At 36.6% G+C, this 17595-nt stretch overlaps 1 protein-coding gene across 1 annotated transcript in view; it reads left to right on the top strand.

Annotated features, from left to right (window-relative positions):
• Window positions 1–1016: 1016 nt before the first annotated feature.
• Window positions 1017–17595, top strand: part of LOC118740058 (hemocytin-like) — a 44584-nt gene continuing 28005 nt past the window's right edge. Inside the window, exon 1 of the mRNA XM_036471552.1 lies at window positions 1017–1168. Coding sequence (XP_036327445.1) covers window positions 1017–1168 — 152 coding nt within the window. The remainder of the gene's footprint in view (window positions 1169–17595) is intronic.

Genomic DNA, 17595 nt, shown 5'->3' with positions numbered 1-17595 from the left:
TTTATATAATGTTTTTAGAAAAATTCTGATTTAAAATTTACATTTGAAAAATTTAGTGCGATGGATTTTGCAGATGTAAACAAATGCAATTGTTGTTATTGTTGTTATTACCATACCGCGTATTTCGCTTTGCTTCATTTGCGGTATAAAGTTCATTTCACGCGTCACGCGGCCACAGCATCCGGTGCGTTTCTACTATACAGCCAACCCAACGCCCACCCCTATCCTCTCTCTCTCTCTCTATCTCTCTATCTGCCAAGCATTTGGCTGGCGTGGCCTATCAATCTTCAACTTGTTCCGCGTGCTTGCGAAAGTTTGCGCGGCGGATATGCGGCGCACTAGAAATGACACTGCAGGCATGAATACTAATTTTGCATTTTCCGCTAGCATTGCGTGCTCCCCCGCTGCATACCGCACCATCGCTTGCTAACGCACTCCTGCACTCATACACAGGGCCACATGCAGTCAAACTTCGGCTGTTGCCACAACGCGTAGAGTGTAGCAGTTGCATCATCAGTGGTTTTGCTGTTGCAGCGTAATTTTGAGCTGCTTCACTTCATTGCACTTTTCCATATAATTCAACACTTGTTTAACACTTTCTCGACGCTTTTTATTATTATTTTTTCACTTACTTACTTACTGTCACTCGTGTTGGTGTTACTAGTTACTTTTATTGTTATTGTTGTCATTTGCGGCTTACTTGCGCAAAACTTTATAGTTAGTTGCAGATTTTCGTAAATCTCCCGTCCCCCAGCTGACACTGGTGTGTAGGGGTGTAGTTGGCTGTGTCTCAAACCCGGCGGAAGAGGAGCGTGCGCGAATTGTCGCTACATCCGTTGGCAATGCGTGCGGGTGTCCTTATTTTTGAGAGATTTACAAATGTTACAGCCAAGCAGCATTGTCACTGGCAGCTAAGTGTTCACGCCACCTTGAGCTTAGTGACGCTGGCGGGACCGAGGCAAGTGCGCTAAGGGTGTTTACAAAATTTCTGTCAGCATCTTTAGCTCATCAACATTATGGTTTTCATCAGCGTAAATATCATTAGCCCCGACTTTATTGGTGGCAGCGGCTGTGGCGTTAGTGGCGGTATTGGTGTGGTGCTTGCAAATTATCTGACAGCAAATTTCATGGTCCCCTTTTACTTGAAACCACAAGCAGTGGTGTATAAGTATATCACTCTTCGTTTAAGTTGGCGCCAGCTTATACCTACGCTTAGCATTTTCACTTTGACTCGCTCAACCTCCGACAACTCCAACAATCTAAAATTAGCCTTTCTCTTGCATGGCTCACTTTTCCTCTTAATCCTCTGTCGCCGCATATTACAAATGTTGATACGCTGATTAGTAGCTAATTTTTTTCGGCGGCTGCTGGCGTTCGTAATTGCAGTGTCAAAGTGCCGCATCAACTTTTGCTTACATAAAATTCATAGTCAAAAGTTTTTGTGCTGGATTTTCTTATCCAAACTTGTTGTTGGTCTTGTTTTCTATCTTTCGTAGTTTTTCAGCTGCTTGTATGTATGTAAGTTACAGACATTTAAATGAGTTTTAAGTGATGTCTGATTGATGTGAGTGAGTAAGTGATGCGAGCTTGGTATGAGAAAGTTTGTCAAATACATATTTATGTATGTACACACATTAGAGCATACCAGAAAAAAATATTTTTATTCTTTTTTTGTTTTGGCCGAATGTAGAGGTTGGCTTTTTACTTTTTTGTCTGTTCGTCATATCTTCGGCATTTACGGTCGGTATCGACGTTCTGGTATCGAGGGTAAAATTTCTCAAGTACCCCGTTCTACTACTTACTAAAAGTTTTTAATGCCGAATGTATGTAAGAGCGGTATTATTACTTGCAAAGCGAATGAATTTGGCAAAGTGAACGTTTTGACGAAGCGAATGGATTGAAGGACGCAACTTAAATATGCATTAAGAGTGTTCGCTTTTACCAGCTTGTGCCAGTTCTTTGCATCGCGAACACTTTTTATACCTTCACTGCATTTTAATTCGCTTCGCCAAACCTTTCGCTTCGCCAAAATCATTCGCTTCGCAAGTGATAATACCACCCTAAGTGCCACCGAAAAATATAAAAAAGCGACACCTAAGTTCGGCAAAAAAAAACCTCTTCTCGTAATTATATTGCAATTTACTGTAGACTCAGTGGTGTACGGCGAACTTTTTTTTTGTTTTCGTGTAAGTTGGTACGGTCTAATTTTCATATACATACAGTAGCGAAAATATAAATGGGGAAGCGACATTTAAACATTATTTCCCTTTCGTTTATTTAATGTTTATAATTTTTTCTATGAAAGAGTAGCGTGTTTTCTAACAAAAACTAGTATGTATGTCAAAATTTCAAATTGTGCAAAAAATAGCGAAATTCGTCAAAGTTTCATCAAAATTTTGAGCTTTTCAATTAAATTTCTTAGAAACAACCTAAGTATGCAGTTTTGTATAAAATTATATTTTAGTGCATATTACAACTTTTGAGTAGCTGGCACTTACTGTTGACGTTTGGAAATTTTTTCTGAAAGGTGTTGCTCATTTGCTCCATACAAAAAAATTGTCAAACATACTTTATACGCAAGAAAATGGGCGAACAAAAAATTGACAAAAATCAACAATAAGTTTTAGCTACTTCAAACTTGCGCTTTAATATATTAAAAGTATTGATCGGATTTAAACAAAATTAGTTTGGGGCCACCTTTAAGGTAAAACCTTTCCTCTAAAATAAGAATTATAGAAATCGCTTAACGTTACGCGGTAACATACATAAAAAAAAACAAGAAAAAAAAATTAATATTCCGACGAACTGATAACACTGGGTAACTAAAAAAAATATTTTAGGTCGATTTTAATGCATAACTCAATTCATAGGATTAATCTCCAATTAATGTAAATATATTTTTCTTCGTGATTATATTCTCTAGCTAGAAAACTACTGCTATACGGAACCATCCACAAGCAGTTATATTTTCGGATCTGATTTTTGAGTTGTGCCAAAGGGAATTTTAAAAATTGCCAAGATTAATAGGAATTTTTACGTCCCCAGAATTCTTCAAACGTTTTCCTTCTGGGAATGATTAAGATGATGATTCGTTGCTGGGTTTACAATAAAAATAACTCTAAAGCCATTCACATGGATGGCTTAGAACTAAATATAAAAAGAGGAAGCGGGACATAATTGTAAAACCTTTCATTGAACATTGGTTTTAGGTTGCCGGATTACTGCATCGTTTTCCCAGACATAAAATCAGTTGCACTTTGTTCTATCGTTTCTTTTTTTAACCAGCTCTCCGCAACTATCTGTTCGGATAGCCAATAAGCTACAAATTCGTTGGAATGCTGTAAATCCTTAATGGCTTTATTTATAAAAAGTTAAATACGTGGGACGGTCGATAAATCTGGCCCACTTTCGACAAGAAAAGGTCAACTTCACTTAACCGCGTTAAACATCCTCGACGGAGGCAAGTAGCTGGAATTATAATCGTCAGTGCTTAATGGGAAGGCGTGCTAGGTGAACTGAAGCTGTTTGCCAATAACTTTTGCCGGAGCTGCCATGAAGAGGAAGTAATTGAAAGCATAGAGTGTGATCTCTTTCTCTACCCAGCCGTCGCAAGAGCTAGAAGAGATTCATTTCACCACTACTTGTCTGACCATCTGATGGACTGTAACTCATGGACTCTCATTTTATTAATATAGGCAATGGGTTCTCTTTCTAAGTGAGCGGACGAAAATAAGTGAGTTTTCCAATGGTACCATAACGAAACCTCTGGGTGGAAGTGTCCCTCTAATCTAACTCAATCTAGGGCAAAATTATTTTTAAATGCCTAGGGTATTAAAGAAACGATGGATGTGGTGCAGACCTGCGACATTACCATATGAATTTGGGTCAAAAGAAATTGGTTATCACTCTTTTGTAGTACATACTTTCTGTTGACGATGGTGGTCCCAGTTATTCTGTTCTTGCAAAAGTGTGCACCAATGACGCCGTATACCCAAAATTCGCAACAAATAGTAGTTTTATATAGTGATTTGATAGCTGATTGTTTTCAAAAGTAGTCGCCTCCGATTTGGCCATTAAATGTGCATTTATAATTTCATTCGTTGTTGGTTACATAAAAATAGCAAGAAGAAGAAACCGTTTCCTTAAGCATGTCTTACATTTGCACTTTCCGTTGGATAAAATATTTAGTTTGGGAAAAAGTTTGTATTCGAATGATTATACTCTGAATTAGTGATGTTGCGGATGTGGAATTTTAGACATCCGAGGATGCGAATGCGGATGCGAATATCTAATAGCTAACATCCGCGGAAGCGGATGCGAATGCGGATGTCAAGTATTTTTAAAAAACAATTAGAATCTAGCATAGTGGCGAGATCGTTGTTTTAACAGCGCTTACAAGCCAAACCAGATACATATGTCATGTTGTTTCAGAATTTTGAGTACCTGTAACATTATCAGCACTTTTCGATTTAATTTTTCTAATTCATTTTTAATACTTTCTTCTGCGACTGCTTTGAAAAATTTGTGCTTATAGCGAGCTAAATAGGTGGATATGGAAAATAGATTATTATTTTTGAACAAAATTCTGTTTTCAAAGTCGTGGCTGCCAGCCGAATCGGATCAGAATATTGTTATTTTTTTTTTTTAAATCACCCCGTTTTTTTATAAGCCTTTGATAGTTACGTAATTCTTATCTAATTAAAGGTCAGACCTAAAGCTTTCTAATTATTTGAGCATCGATTCTCTTTATAGCTAGACGTTGATCATTTCTACTGGAAATCCGTATTGACGGAGCTTACTCATTGACTTTAAATAGCAAAGAAGGGACAGTTTTACCACAGAAGTTTTTAGCCAAGGATCCAATGTATATGCCTATGAAAAAAATATTATCCAAAAAGTAAACAAAACTACTGGTTTTAAAATTTTTGCTAAAAATAAATTCCCCAAAGAGCCCCATATGAAATTATTCAAACGAATATATGTAATAGGTGGCATACGCGGTACGTCTGACTCGCGAGTCATTTGTGTACGTGTTGACTCGCCTTCGACTACACAAAGTTGAATCATTCAGGGTCACGCCGGGAGTCATGTTGGTTTAACTAATACATATTTATTTTCACACACACATCCAAACCGACTCACGAGTCAGACGCACCGTATATGCCGCCTATAACATTAAAAGCAAATCACGAAAACTTTGTTAAGAATTAGAGTGCACACTTTCTTCTTCTGTGTCTAGTAGTTTTTTTTTAAGATTGGTCCAAAAAAAATCATAATAAAGAAAGAAGCCAAAGCAGGTATTTAAAGCACAGAAAAAAAATATTATTAAAAGGACTATGTTCTCTTTGACGTACGTCAAAGGTAAAGTAGAAGTGGGAACTTTTATGGCTGCCCATTGATAGCTCGGTTATATAGCTTAAGAAATAATATTTTAAAGACATTTTTATCAAAGTTGATAAATATGACATTTGACAAGTTTTGTTACATAAATACTCCTACGACCACAGGCAAAAATATTGGCTACAATATGTAATTTTTTTGGCATATATACGTCCACTTGCAAAATATTCGCATTCGTAAAAGCTCCGCATTGATTATTGCGAACGCGAATGCGAATGTTAAAATTAATGCGGAAGCTCCGCGGTTGCGAATGCGAATATATGCAACAACCCTGCTCTGAATCACCACTAATTACGGGAATTCCTTCCCCTAAATAAAAACAGGAAGTCTCAACTTTCGCTGGGCTCAACAGAAATTCAAAACGGAAATCTGCGATTAATTATGTATATGTAAATTAAATTTTATTTAAAATTTAAATTTTTTTCCTGTTAAATTCCTAGAATTATAGTAGGAATTCGGTGAAAGCGAATTCCACTCTACGACGTCAAGTATGAGTAGTTGATAAAAAACTATGAAAAAAGTACCAAAGTAATACTAGCTTCAAGCGAACAGCATCGAATACTAGTGGTAGGCTATGTGCAGAGTAAATGTTGATTATAAAAAAATATGAATAAAAAAATAAACAAAAAAAGCAAAACACAATAAGTGAACCTTGTCAGACATAAGCAATCATTATATTGCGACTTGAATGTAATTTATCATTTATACAATTATATAATATGTAAATAAGTACTCGTATTTGATTTTCACATGTCTTGTAAACGAGTGAGTGCCTTGAACTTGAAAACCAGAATTTTTTTATCGCATGGCTTACATACATAGAAACTGGCGTATTATTATAATAATCACTTAAAAACTGAAACTACAAGTGGAATAGAAATTAAAAAAGAAGTGAAAAAGAGGCAATGAGCGAATCGAATTTTTTTTTGCTATGCCTCTACAAGTATCTAGAGCTGTGGTAATTTAGAGACTCTTAATCAGGCCAAATCAAAGAACCTAGAAAACGAAAAGGGACAACTCGTTATAATTGTAGCGAAAGTGACAAACAGGGACGTGCATTCTCTTTGCTCTAGTACGTTTATTAATTGGATGAAAAGAGAAGGCACGCCCCTGTTGCTCACTTTCGCTACAAATAAAACGAGTTGTCCCTTCTTGTTATCTACGTTCTTTGGCCAAATATGTACACGTGATGGAACATAAATATTCCTCAGCTTTATTTAGCTCCCCTGCAGTGTAAAGCCAAGCCAGTTAGAAAAAATACTAGTTCATTAACTAGTATGTACTTACCAGTTCGACAATTTCGAAGAACTTAAAGCTTTCAGCGACATCTGCCTTTGAATCGCCAAAGCCAAAAATAAAACGGAATTAATTGCTTTTCTTACAAATGTCCAAGACCGATAGAATACAAGATTGTGCTGATTGATGAGAAATTCGGGAGAGTAACGTGAACATGACGTCATCGCAGATTTGCCGGTGGAGTGAGCTGAGCGAGATCTATCAGTATGTATATGTTTTGCATATGTATATGTATATGTATAATATGCAGGCCATACACAAAATCTCCTATGACGTCATTTTTTGATGTGTATACATCTTTGGTTTCGGTAGGGGTAAAATTTGCGAAGCTGTAACGCATAGCCCAGCAGAAAATTTCGAAGGGCTTAGCATGTGTAATGCAGCAGAATTTTTTTAATTTCATTAGAAGCACCCTGTGTTTACTTGCTATTGGAAATGGTTGTATACATTTAGGCATATGGAGAGTAAGAGGAAATGCGGTTCAAATGATTATTACTCCCGATTATGCAAACTCCGCGCATGCATACGGCTACCCAGCCAGCAAAAAATTCGAAAACCGATCCGAAAAAGGACAAAAAAGTGGATGAAGTGCGGATTTTTGTCCGTTTACTGTTTCCATTTCCAGATACTTTGACAATCCGTTTTTCCACTAAAGTGTGCGACAGAAACGTATGTACAGTAAAACCCGCTTAAGTACCTCACGAAAAATGTCAACTTTTTGAGGTATTTAAGCGGGTAGGGTACTTAAAAGAACCCGCTTAAGTACCTCGATGCGGGTACTTAAGCGAACATAATTATTGATGTAGTTACATCTTCTTGTTAACTTACATTAATATGTAAATCCTTGAATAAAACATTTAAAGCCATTTAATGAAGTACACGTATTTATTTAAGATTTTACAATTAAAATACAGTTCATTCCCTAACAACAACAAATACCATGTAAACCTAAGCTTAAGATTTTATAGAACACTTAAAGAAAAAATTCATCAAAATTTATTTTTTTTTCTCAGATGTGTTTTTCGAGTAAACAGTTTTATAGCCCATTCAATTTTAGTGTAATGATGTGCAAGTTTCAAGTGGCTAAAAATTACCGTTGATTTTTTATAATTTTAGTTTTCGGCTGTTTTTTTTCTGAAATTTGTCTGATTGGATTTTTCGTTCAATACGCTTTTCTTCTGCACTTCACAGATACTTTTTCATGATTAAAAATAAATGAAATAAAATTAGGAAGAGCTTGACGGAGTTCGGCACCTTCTGGAAGCGAACAAATCGCGGCACACTCCTATGCACGCTCAGCCACTCTCAACTACGCATGCATGCTTTCAAATGTTTAGCTTGAGCAAATAAAATACAATTATTGCTTTGAAATGACATCATCTTTTTCGAACGTTTTCCAGATACGAAAATTGATGATAACTGTAGGAGTTTTTCTATTCGTTTTCGGATACGGAAAATCGAACTAAACTGCACTGTCGACAAATTTTACGTTTCGTCGCCTGGGTAAAAGATTGTCGTAAGCGCCATTTAGACGATTTTTAGTTATATATGCAGTTATATATTTTGAAATAAGGTCTTTCAGTTTCCGAGATGCTGACTACAACTTTTTCGATAATTTAGTAAAAATTTTGTTGGTGATGCAGTCATATTAAACAATATCTTAAAAATGGCGTTCTCCATTTTTGGACATCTCCTTTAGTTTCCGAGATATTAAGTAAAAAGTGTCGATAATTTGGTAGAAGTTTTGATCACATTTTTTCGTATTCCATACAAAGTGGCTGCCAAATTGTGGACAAATGACGCTTACGACAAAATTTGACTAAAGAAAATCCTTCATAAACTCAAAAACATACATATGCATGAACTCATTTGTTGCAAGTGGTTTTGATATTCGTAGCATGGTTTTAAGCATAGGTTTATTAGTCTATTGATAAAAAAGGAGGGCGAAAATTTAAAAAGAGTAAAAAGTGAGTAACAGCAAAAAGGACGGGAACAAAAAAAGCATCGAGTAAAATCTTGCAACTTCATTTTCTACACAACTCTCCAAAAATCGCTCTCACTACAGGATTTTGGAGTACGCGATAATTTTTCCCATAACTTCCTGCAAGTTCGTGTAAAAACCTGTGAGTTCATTGAGTACTGGATGAAAGCTAATATAAGATTGCACAAAGAGAAGACGAGAGTAATAGGAAAAGCCGAACAAATAAATTTAGCGTCCCATTTTGCAAACAAAAGATGGTTTGTTATACATATGTATTCATAACTTTAACGTAAACCTAGCGACAGATGAAGCAGAACTACAGATTAAATTCCTAAAAGAAAAATAGTAAGTGCGCCTGGGCCACACTGGAGAAGTGAAACTTACGTTACGTACTACATAACATACAAAGGATGTGTTCTGGCGTTTCTTCGTCCATCTCACAGAAGCGACAGACGCTCGTGTCTGAAAGATGCATTTTACTGAGGTGATAACGCAGGGAACAATGTCCCGTGAAGTACCCAGTGAGAGTTCAAAGGTCCTCCCTGCCTAGATTTATGAGCTTTTTTGAAGCTTCTTGTGATGGACAGATGAACCGCTTAGCTTATCTTTGCCCCGGGTATTCATTCCAGTGCCTTTCGAATTTTTTGTCGACCCACTTGTTTATGATCTCCCTTAAGTGGGCTTTGGTGAGCCCACAGAAGGGTTCCGGGCCATGGAATAGTGTGGTAGCTCCCTGTTTTGCTAGGCGGTCCGCCTGTTCATTGCCGCCATGGCCCTCGTGCCCCGGCACCCAGCCCAGTAATACTGTGTTCTTGCTTCCAAGACCGTTTAGGGTGTTGAGGCAGTCGTACACTAGTTTGGATGTTATTATGTGGGACCTCAGTGCTAGCAAGGCAGCCTGACTGTCCGACATAATGCAGATGTTTTTAGAGGATGTGCCTCTTCTGAGGCATTCTCTGCCACAGATATCGATCGCATGAATCTCTGCTTGGAAAATGGTGGGGTAGCTGCCCATTGGTATCGATCTTTTAAAATTCGGCCCAAATATACCAGCTCCAGTTTTTTCCATCTTCAAGTTTTGATCCGTCAGTGTACCAAACTTCAGCTCCGGGTTTGGTGTAGGGGTTTCCTGTGCTCCAGGATGCTCGGTCCGCAATAGATACCTTGAAATTCCTAGAAATTACTAGTATCGGAGCTACTGAGTCCCTCATATGCATTATGGGGTCATTTGTGAATTTCATAAGGACCTTCATATGACCTGTCATGTTTCCGGTTTTTAACTCGGAAGTGTTTAGGATTCTCAGTGCCGAGAGACTGGCCTCCCTCTCTATTAGAATTGGGAAGGGCGGTATGCCTACAAGAGCACTATGTGCATCAGCAGGACAGGTCCGCATAGCCCCTGTTATACCAATGCACACCATTCGGTGTAGTTTGCTTAGTTTTGCGCTAGCAGTTCTTTGTGTCGCTTTTGTCCACCATGCCAAGGATGCATAGGTGACTATCGGCTTCACAACTGTGTTGAATGACCAGTAAGTCATTTTGGGGGAGAGTCCCCATGTCTTCCTGTAAAGTCGCTTGCATGCGAAGAAGGCTCTCATTGCCTTGTTTACGGTTGCATCCAAATGTACGTTCCAGGTGAGTGTCTTATCTAGCTACACCCCCAGGTATTTTGCTTCATTTGAGAGCCCTATTCTAGTGCCGCCCAGAGTCAATTCTGTCATGGATAACTTTTTCCTCCGGGCAAACGGAACCAGAATAGATTTAGTAGGATTAATGGATAATCCTTTGGTGTCACACCATCTTTGCGTAATGCGCAGGGCTTGTTGCATGCGGTTGGAGATCGTTTCGTCATGCAGCCCTGTTACACAAATTACCAGATCGTCTGCATATCCTTGTGTTTCAAAGCCATGGTCGTTCAGTAGGAACAGGAGTTCGTCTATAACCATAGTCCACAGAAGAGGAGAGAGTACACCCCCTTGAGGGCAACCTCTTGTGACTGTAATCGATTCTTTCGTGCCTCCCAGCTCCATCCTGATCTTCCTTGTTTTTAGCATAGAAAGCACCCAATTTATTATGATGGGGCTCACTCCCTTGCATATCAGGGCATCTCTTATTGCCCTGTATGACGTGTTGTCAAAAGCCCCTGAAATGTCAATGAAGGCACAAAGGGCTATGTTCTTAGACTCCAGAGCCTTTTCGATTTTCGATGTAAGGCTGTGAATGGCAGTCTCAGTGGACTTGCCTGGTTGATAGGCAAATTGGTTCTTATTCAGTGGTCGTTCCGCTAGGTTGACTTCTCTGATGTGTTGATCCAAGATTTTCTCCATGCCTTTTAGGAGAAAGGAGCTGAGGCTAATTGGTCTGTAGGATGAAGGCATTTGCTCCGGTTTACCTGCCTTCGGTAAAAATACCACCTTAGCCTCTGTCCATCTACTGGGAATGTGACCCAGTAGGAGCGACGCTCTGTATAGTCTGGAGAGGACTGGGGCTATGTAGTTACTCCCTTGTTGGAGTTAACAAGGATAGACCCCATCTGGTCCTGGTGATTTGTATGGGCTGAAGGTAGATACCGCCCATTGCACTCTTTCTACCGTGGTAAGTTTAGTTGCAAGGCTTTGCTCTCTACCAGAAGTGCGTGCTGGGACACCCAATTCCGGTAGATAATAGCCCGCTTTACAGCCCGGGAAGTGAGTGTCTAGCAGAAGTCTGCAAGTCTCTCCCGGATGCTGAGTATATCTACCATCTGGTTTCTTTAGAGTGCCGATCGTATTTTTGCGTTCCCTATTTAGAGCTTTTTGGAGGCGTACTGCCTCTGGGAGGCTCTTTATTTCCTCGCAGTGGTTTCGCCAGCTAGCTCTTTTGGATTTCCGCAATTCTTTGTTGTAAGAAGTTAGTGCAAGTTTGCACGGATTCCAATCACCCGTATTCTTTGCTCTATTGAATAGTTTTCTGGCTTGGCATCTCATTTGCTCAAGCTTCTTGCTCCACCAAGGCACATCACGTTTGGATTTTACCTTTCCTTGGGGACAGCTACTATTGAAAGCTTAAGGTTATATTTTTTGTCTTGTTTCTATATAGATCCCTACCTCTACCCCTGTTCGTTCTGTTTACATTTATGTTATTCTGTTTTCCTTTATCTTCATTTTAATCGTTATACTCTATCGACAACAAAATCAATAAATATCGATAACAAAATCAATAAATATCGATAACATAATCCATAAAAATATCGATAACAAAATCGATAAAAATATCGATTAAAATATCCATAACAAAATCGATAAAAAATATCGCTAACACTATAGTTAAAAATATCGATTACAAAATCGATAACAAATCGATAAAAATAATGATAACGAAATGGATATAAGTATCGATTATTAAATCGATAAAAATGTCGATAACATTACCGATAAAAATATCGATTTTTTTTATCGATAAGTCCCGAGAATCCCGAAAATCTCTAAAATCCCAAAATAGTTTCCAGATTGAGTCTTTGTGTCTCTCTCTATATCCTTTCCTCTTTAATTACCTTTATTTTAATCTTTCTTCCCCTATCTGCATCTTTACTTTAATCGGTATCCTTATCCTCCTCTTTGTCTTTACTTTTATGTTTATCATTTTCTTCATCTACATATTCCCCAGCAGCTTTGCCTTTATATATATAAGTAAAGTGTTTAAATTTACCTTGGTCTTCATTTTGCCTTTATTTTTAGGCATCTTTGTTTTTGTTTTTATTTTTACCTTTGCCTTTATCCTTTTCATTATTTATGTACGTAGTCACCTTTACTTTCATTCTTGTATTGATCTTTTTCTAAGTGTTATTCTTTAATTATTTTAATTTATTTTTACCTTTGCCTTTATCCTTTTCATTATTTATGTACGTAGTCACCTTTACTTTCATTCTTGTATTGGTCTTTTTCTAAGTGTTATTCTTTAACCTTTTATTAGCAAATTTTTGGTAAATTAATACAGGCATTGATGCGGTGTTTTCAAGATATTTTAACGCCCTTGAGTTACAAGTATATACAAGTGTCATATTTTATCAATCATACCGATAATTCCATGTACTAAATGAATTAAAAATGAAAAAAAATAAATAAAAAAAATTAAATCAGCAAAATGAATAAAATTAAGTGAAGTTAATATTTAATTTCTATAGGTTTACATATAAAAAGATTATCCTAATTTTCGCTCTTAACTCCATTATCTGTAATTAGAAAAAGAGATTAGCTATACAAAATGATAATTATAAAATAATCTCAGATTAAACCGATAACTTTTTGGTGTCCAACAAAGTTTTATCGATTATACTTGCGAAGAAGAGGAGGAATGTCAAATGTAAAAGTAAACAAAAAGTGATGCTAGCAATGAAAAGAGGTTTGTAAAGTAATTTTTAATAAAATATTAAGTTAAAATATATTTAAATATCATAATATGTGTAGCAGCAAAAAGTGACCACGGTGGCAGAGAGAAGAAGCCTAACTTTTCCTCGAGTTGTGAGAATAAAAAGCACACCCATTTTGACAACTAACGAGCTTTGGTTGAGATTATATTTATACACATTAGAATGTGTATGTGGTGTAAGAAATTCAGTTTGTATGGGAGGTGCCACGCCTCCTTTTTCAATAACTCCCATTATTTTCCATGAGTTTGGCGTTGAAATTATATATCTCTGTACTAAGTTCCAGCACTCTACGTTGAATACTTCCAGAGATATGTTGTGTGAAAACTTCAGTTTGTGTGGGAGGTGTCACGCTCCCTTAATATATCGAAATTATTTTTCTTCTATTATCATCCTTTGAGGGTACAGAGTCGATGTCCAAAATTTCAATAATATCGGTACAGCTGTTCTCGAGTTTGTCGATAAGAAAAAAGCGGAAAAAACGGCTTTCAAAATATATATTACTATAGATAGCGAACGAAATACATTTTTTAATTAAATGTATCCTATGGAAAAATGGATACATTTAATTAAAAAATGTATCCTATGGAAAAATGGTTATGAATATTTTTTTAAAGAATTGCAGACATTTGAAATTAATTTCAAGTATTTTCCAAAAAAGTGGAAGCATTCAAACGTGAAATTTTTTTTCTTTCATTTTCAACATAAATAAATAAAAAAACAGAGCTTCTTTAAAAAATCGCCACGGATAGATCGACGCGAAATTTAATTATTAAAAAAAAAAAAGAAACTTGAAATCGGTTCATATTTGGGCTCTCAGAATTCATTTGTCCACAGCAACCTTTTTTGCTCCACTGTGCGCCGCGAGCAAAAATTATACTTTTGCTTTTCACGAGGGATGAATTGGCAGACTATCTCTTCAACTGGTATGATGCTAATAGTATTTCTACCACTAGATGCTGATGCGTAACTTTACAATTGACATAACGTAGGACATCGCAATATTAAAAATACCAGTCGCTAATATTGAAAAAGTAGAGAACGTGAACTAGTTGGACTGAAACCAAAACTGGTAGAATTCTAGTTTATAACTAGTAGCTTTCCCTGCGGGGTCCTTTCCTGGTGATTTAAAAATTCCGAATCCTGTTTCCTCTCGCTCTCTATCGCCAAGCATATAGATTTAATGAAAGCAATGCTACTAGTAAAAGGGATTTAAATAACTTTCATACACTTTTATTCAATAAAATATCTAGTCTAGAAAAAAGAAGTCTGATGAGGAGATGTGGTGATCTCCGAAATAGCTGCTATAAGTTCTACCGCTTAGACTTTGTTGCTTTTTCAATTTTTCGTAATAAACAATCGTGGTACAAAGCTCAATAAAAATATTAAAAATAAAATGTTAATAAGCCACAATAACATTGACAAATACAAAATATTCAACAGTTTATCAAAACCGTCATACTTCTTTTGTGGTCGTAAATATGTAAATTTAAGTTAAATTTAGCCTTTTATATACACTGAGTTAGCGATCAGTTCATCCTTCAGCCACCACCAGCCAGTCAGTTAATCAACGAGGCATGCAAAACTAGCCAAGCTGCAGCCACACAATACGTGTACAAACCCACCATTTTCAGAATATCCGAATGCTTTGGAAATTCAGACTGTCAGCCAACATCACTGTCAAATGCTATACGCTCAACGCATTGTTCACCAATAAAGAGGATGGAAGAACTACTATAGCTACGGTGACCATAAATATGGATTCAAAATGAAGGACAATTTTTCAAAAATATGCCTACATATATTTACGTAGTATAAAAATATCAAAAGAGTATTTATGATTCTAAATTCTTAATACATTTTAAACTATAAAAATGAATCACGTTTTCTTCATTGATATTAATCTTTTTTTACATGAATATTTATAAAAGTATAGTAAAACATATTATAATTACAATAGCTTACACAAAAAGTGGAAATCTTTAAAAGATTATTTTATAGGCAAATTTTGAGTCGTTCAAAACGAAAACAATACCCTTCTTTTTTGTTTTTTTGGTACTTTTCGCAGTTATTTGCCAAAAATCGACGTCATGAACCGACGTAAACGACGAGTTACAAAGTGCCCTTTACAAAAATATATAATTTGTGCAGATTGCGCTCCATAGCATCTACATTTCTAATCCGATTTTCATTATCTTTGGCTCAAAGTTTACTGTAATGATATATCTTCTTTATCGAATTTTTTAAATAATGAAAAAAATAATCAAATGAAACTGCGTATTTGATTGAAAATCTCACTTTTTTCGCCTGTAGCACTAATAATTTTCATTGAAGTCGCCACAAGTTATATATTTTGGTAAGAGGCACATCAATACCCTTCGAGCTGTAAGTCGCTTACGTTAATTTAATTTAATTTTGGAGATTTTTTCATGAGATATTGAAGAAAAGCTACGAAAAGTACCAAAAAACACTTTTTTGAAAAAATCCATCCATTGTCCGATAATTTTAAAATAACGAATAAAATGCGGGACAAATGCAGGGCACTTGGAAAAAATCAGTACATTTTCCGTTTTTTTAGGTTTGAAAAACTACGCAGGACCGACCTTTGAAAAACAGTACGGTCCTGCAAAAAACAGAACGGATGGTCACCGTAACTATAGCGCTCAAGACATTTGTGTATTCAACATCAAATGCCGGCAAACAATAGACCGTCGCGCCAAAAAGGCGAGCAGCAAACGGCTAGTGGAAACTGGCAAGTGCCTACTGTGTTGAACGACGCTTGACATCAATGTATCAACAGCAACAACAGTCCTAAATCAGTTGCACTTCCATATGCCAGGCTGACAGATAAGACTAACTCTTAGGCGCATACAGATAATATTCAAATCTCAACATTGAATGTGGCACGTTGTTAACCGGTTGATAGGGGAGGAATGAATTTTGCTTGTATGCCGTTCTCGAGTTTTGATGACCGTGAAAAAAGAACACAACATTTTTGTATACGTATATAGATATAGATTAACGCATAGTTATCAGAATAAAGCATGTACCTTATGCATAGTACATATGTATATGTATTTGCGATATAAATATTTTTTTTTTTTTATTCACAGCATGCGACCAACTGGTAGCTGATAAGGAGCTGTGGATAGGTCGCCTGCATGCCGCCGATAAAATATTTTGCTTCATAGGCATATAGACTCACATATGAAGAAGAAAAGGTAGGTTTTCAGACATGTGTTTGGGTTGTGTCCGAGAATTTACTAAATGTGGGTACCCGGCAGGAAAGTATGTATACGTCACACCAAGCGAGGGGAGAGAGTATGGAGTACCTTTGAACAACTGCAGGCTACTCTGAACGTATGAACCGCATATTAGGTCATCGAGTGCAGAAAAAACATGAGAAACTGGAAAGTCCTTATGTCGCAAGGAGACAGTGGCGTGATATGCTCTAAAATGCGTGGACCTCATCGTGTTCGCAGCTAAAATCAGAAAAACTAAACTTCTAAGTTCCCTTGGGGTAGTGGAAATAAGCACATACCCTTCTCCTTAGCGGCTTCTTGGAATCTGAATATTGTCAAGAGTTCAGTACATATTTACATAGAAAAGCCCTGAAAAATCCTGAAAGGGCAAGATTCTGAAAAGTGGAGAATAATCAGCCGAAAAATGTTTAAAAAAGCGGAAAAAAGGACTGCTAATATTTCGAAATATAATGTTCCAGAATACCTTTTTAAATAAAATCAAAAGTGGTTATCTCAGTGATGAATAAACGACCTTCTGCGCGTGTAAAAATTAAGCAATTTTGTGCAAATTTCCTTTCCACCGACCTTGAGCTATAAAACTTTTTTGCGAAAAAACATTTTTATTCCGGTTTTCATATAAAAATCGCTGAAGTTTTAAAGCAAAAATCTTGAAAAGTATAAATATCCACTGATATGGCGTATGCGAAAAAATGTTTGAGCAAGTGCTAAGGCTTGTCGGCCACCAAAAGTATGTCAAGCTCAAGTAATTGCGATTTTTCTCTTCACCAGCAGCAATTTGAACTCCTTTGTGCATAATTTTTTTTCATACCCTATTAACGCATATTTATCAGAATAAAGCATGCGGCTTATGTATAATACATATGTATATGTATTTGCGATATAAATATATTTTCCTTTTATTCACAGCATGCGACTAGCTAGTAGCTGATAAGGAGCTGTGGATAGGTCGCGTGCATGCCTCCGATAAAAGATTTTGCTTCATAGGCATATAGACTCACATACATAAATATGTGCCTGTGTGTATGGATACAAGTACGCACGATCAGCAGCTGTGGAACCCGCGAGCTATAGCTTCTTTGAAAAAAATAAGGCAACGCTATCGTTCGCAAATATTGCTCTGCCTCTCCTACATTCCTTGCTATTTCTCTGGCACTCAACTTAAATAAAATTTTCAGCGATAATTTTGCCCAGCTGAATTTAAAATTTGTAATCCAAAAGGCTTATTTGTTAAAAAAAAATTAAGAATTTTT

This window comes from Rhagoletis pomonella, unplaced genomic scaffold, assembly GCF_013731165.1.
Source record: "Rhagoletis pomonella isolate Grant_MI unplaced genomic scaffold, Rhpom_1.0 Rhpom_scaffold_00005, whole genome shotgun sequence".
NCBI classification, from domain to species: domain Eukaryota; kingdom Metazoa; phylum Arthropoda; class Insecta; order Diptera; family Tephritidae; genus Rhagoletis; species Rhagoletis pomonella.
The sequence above is the reverse complement of the archived record's forward strand: the minus strand, read 5'-3'. Positions and strand labels throughout refer to the sequence as shown.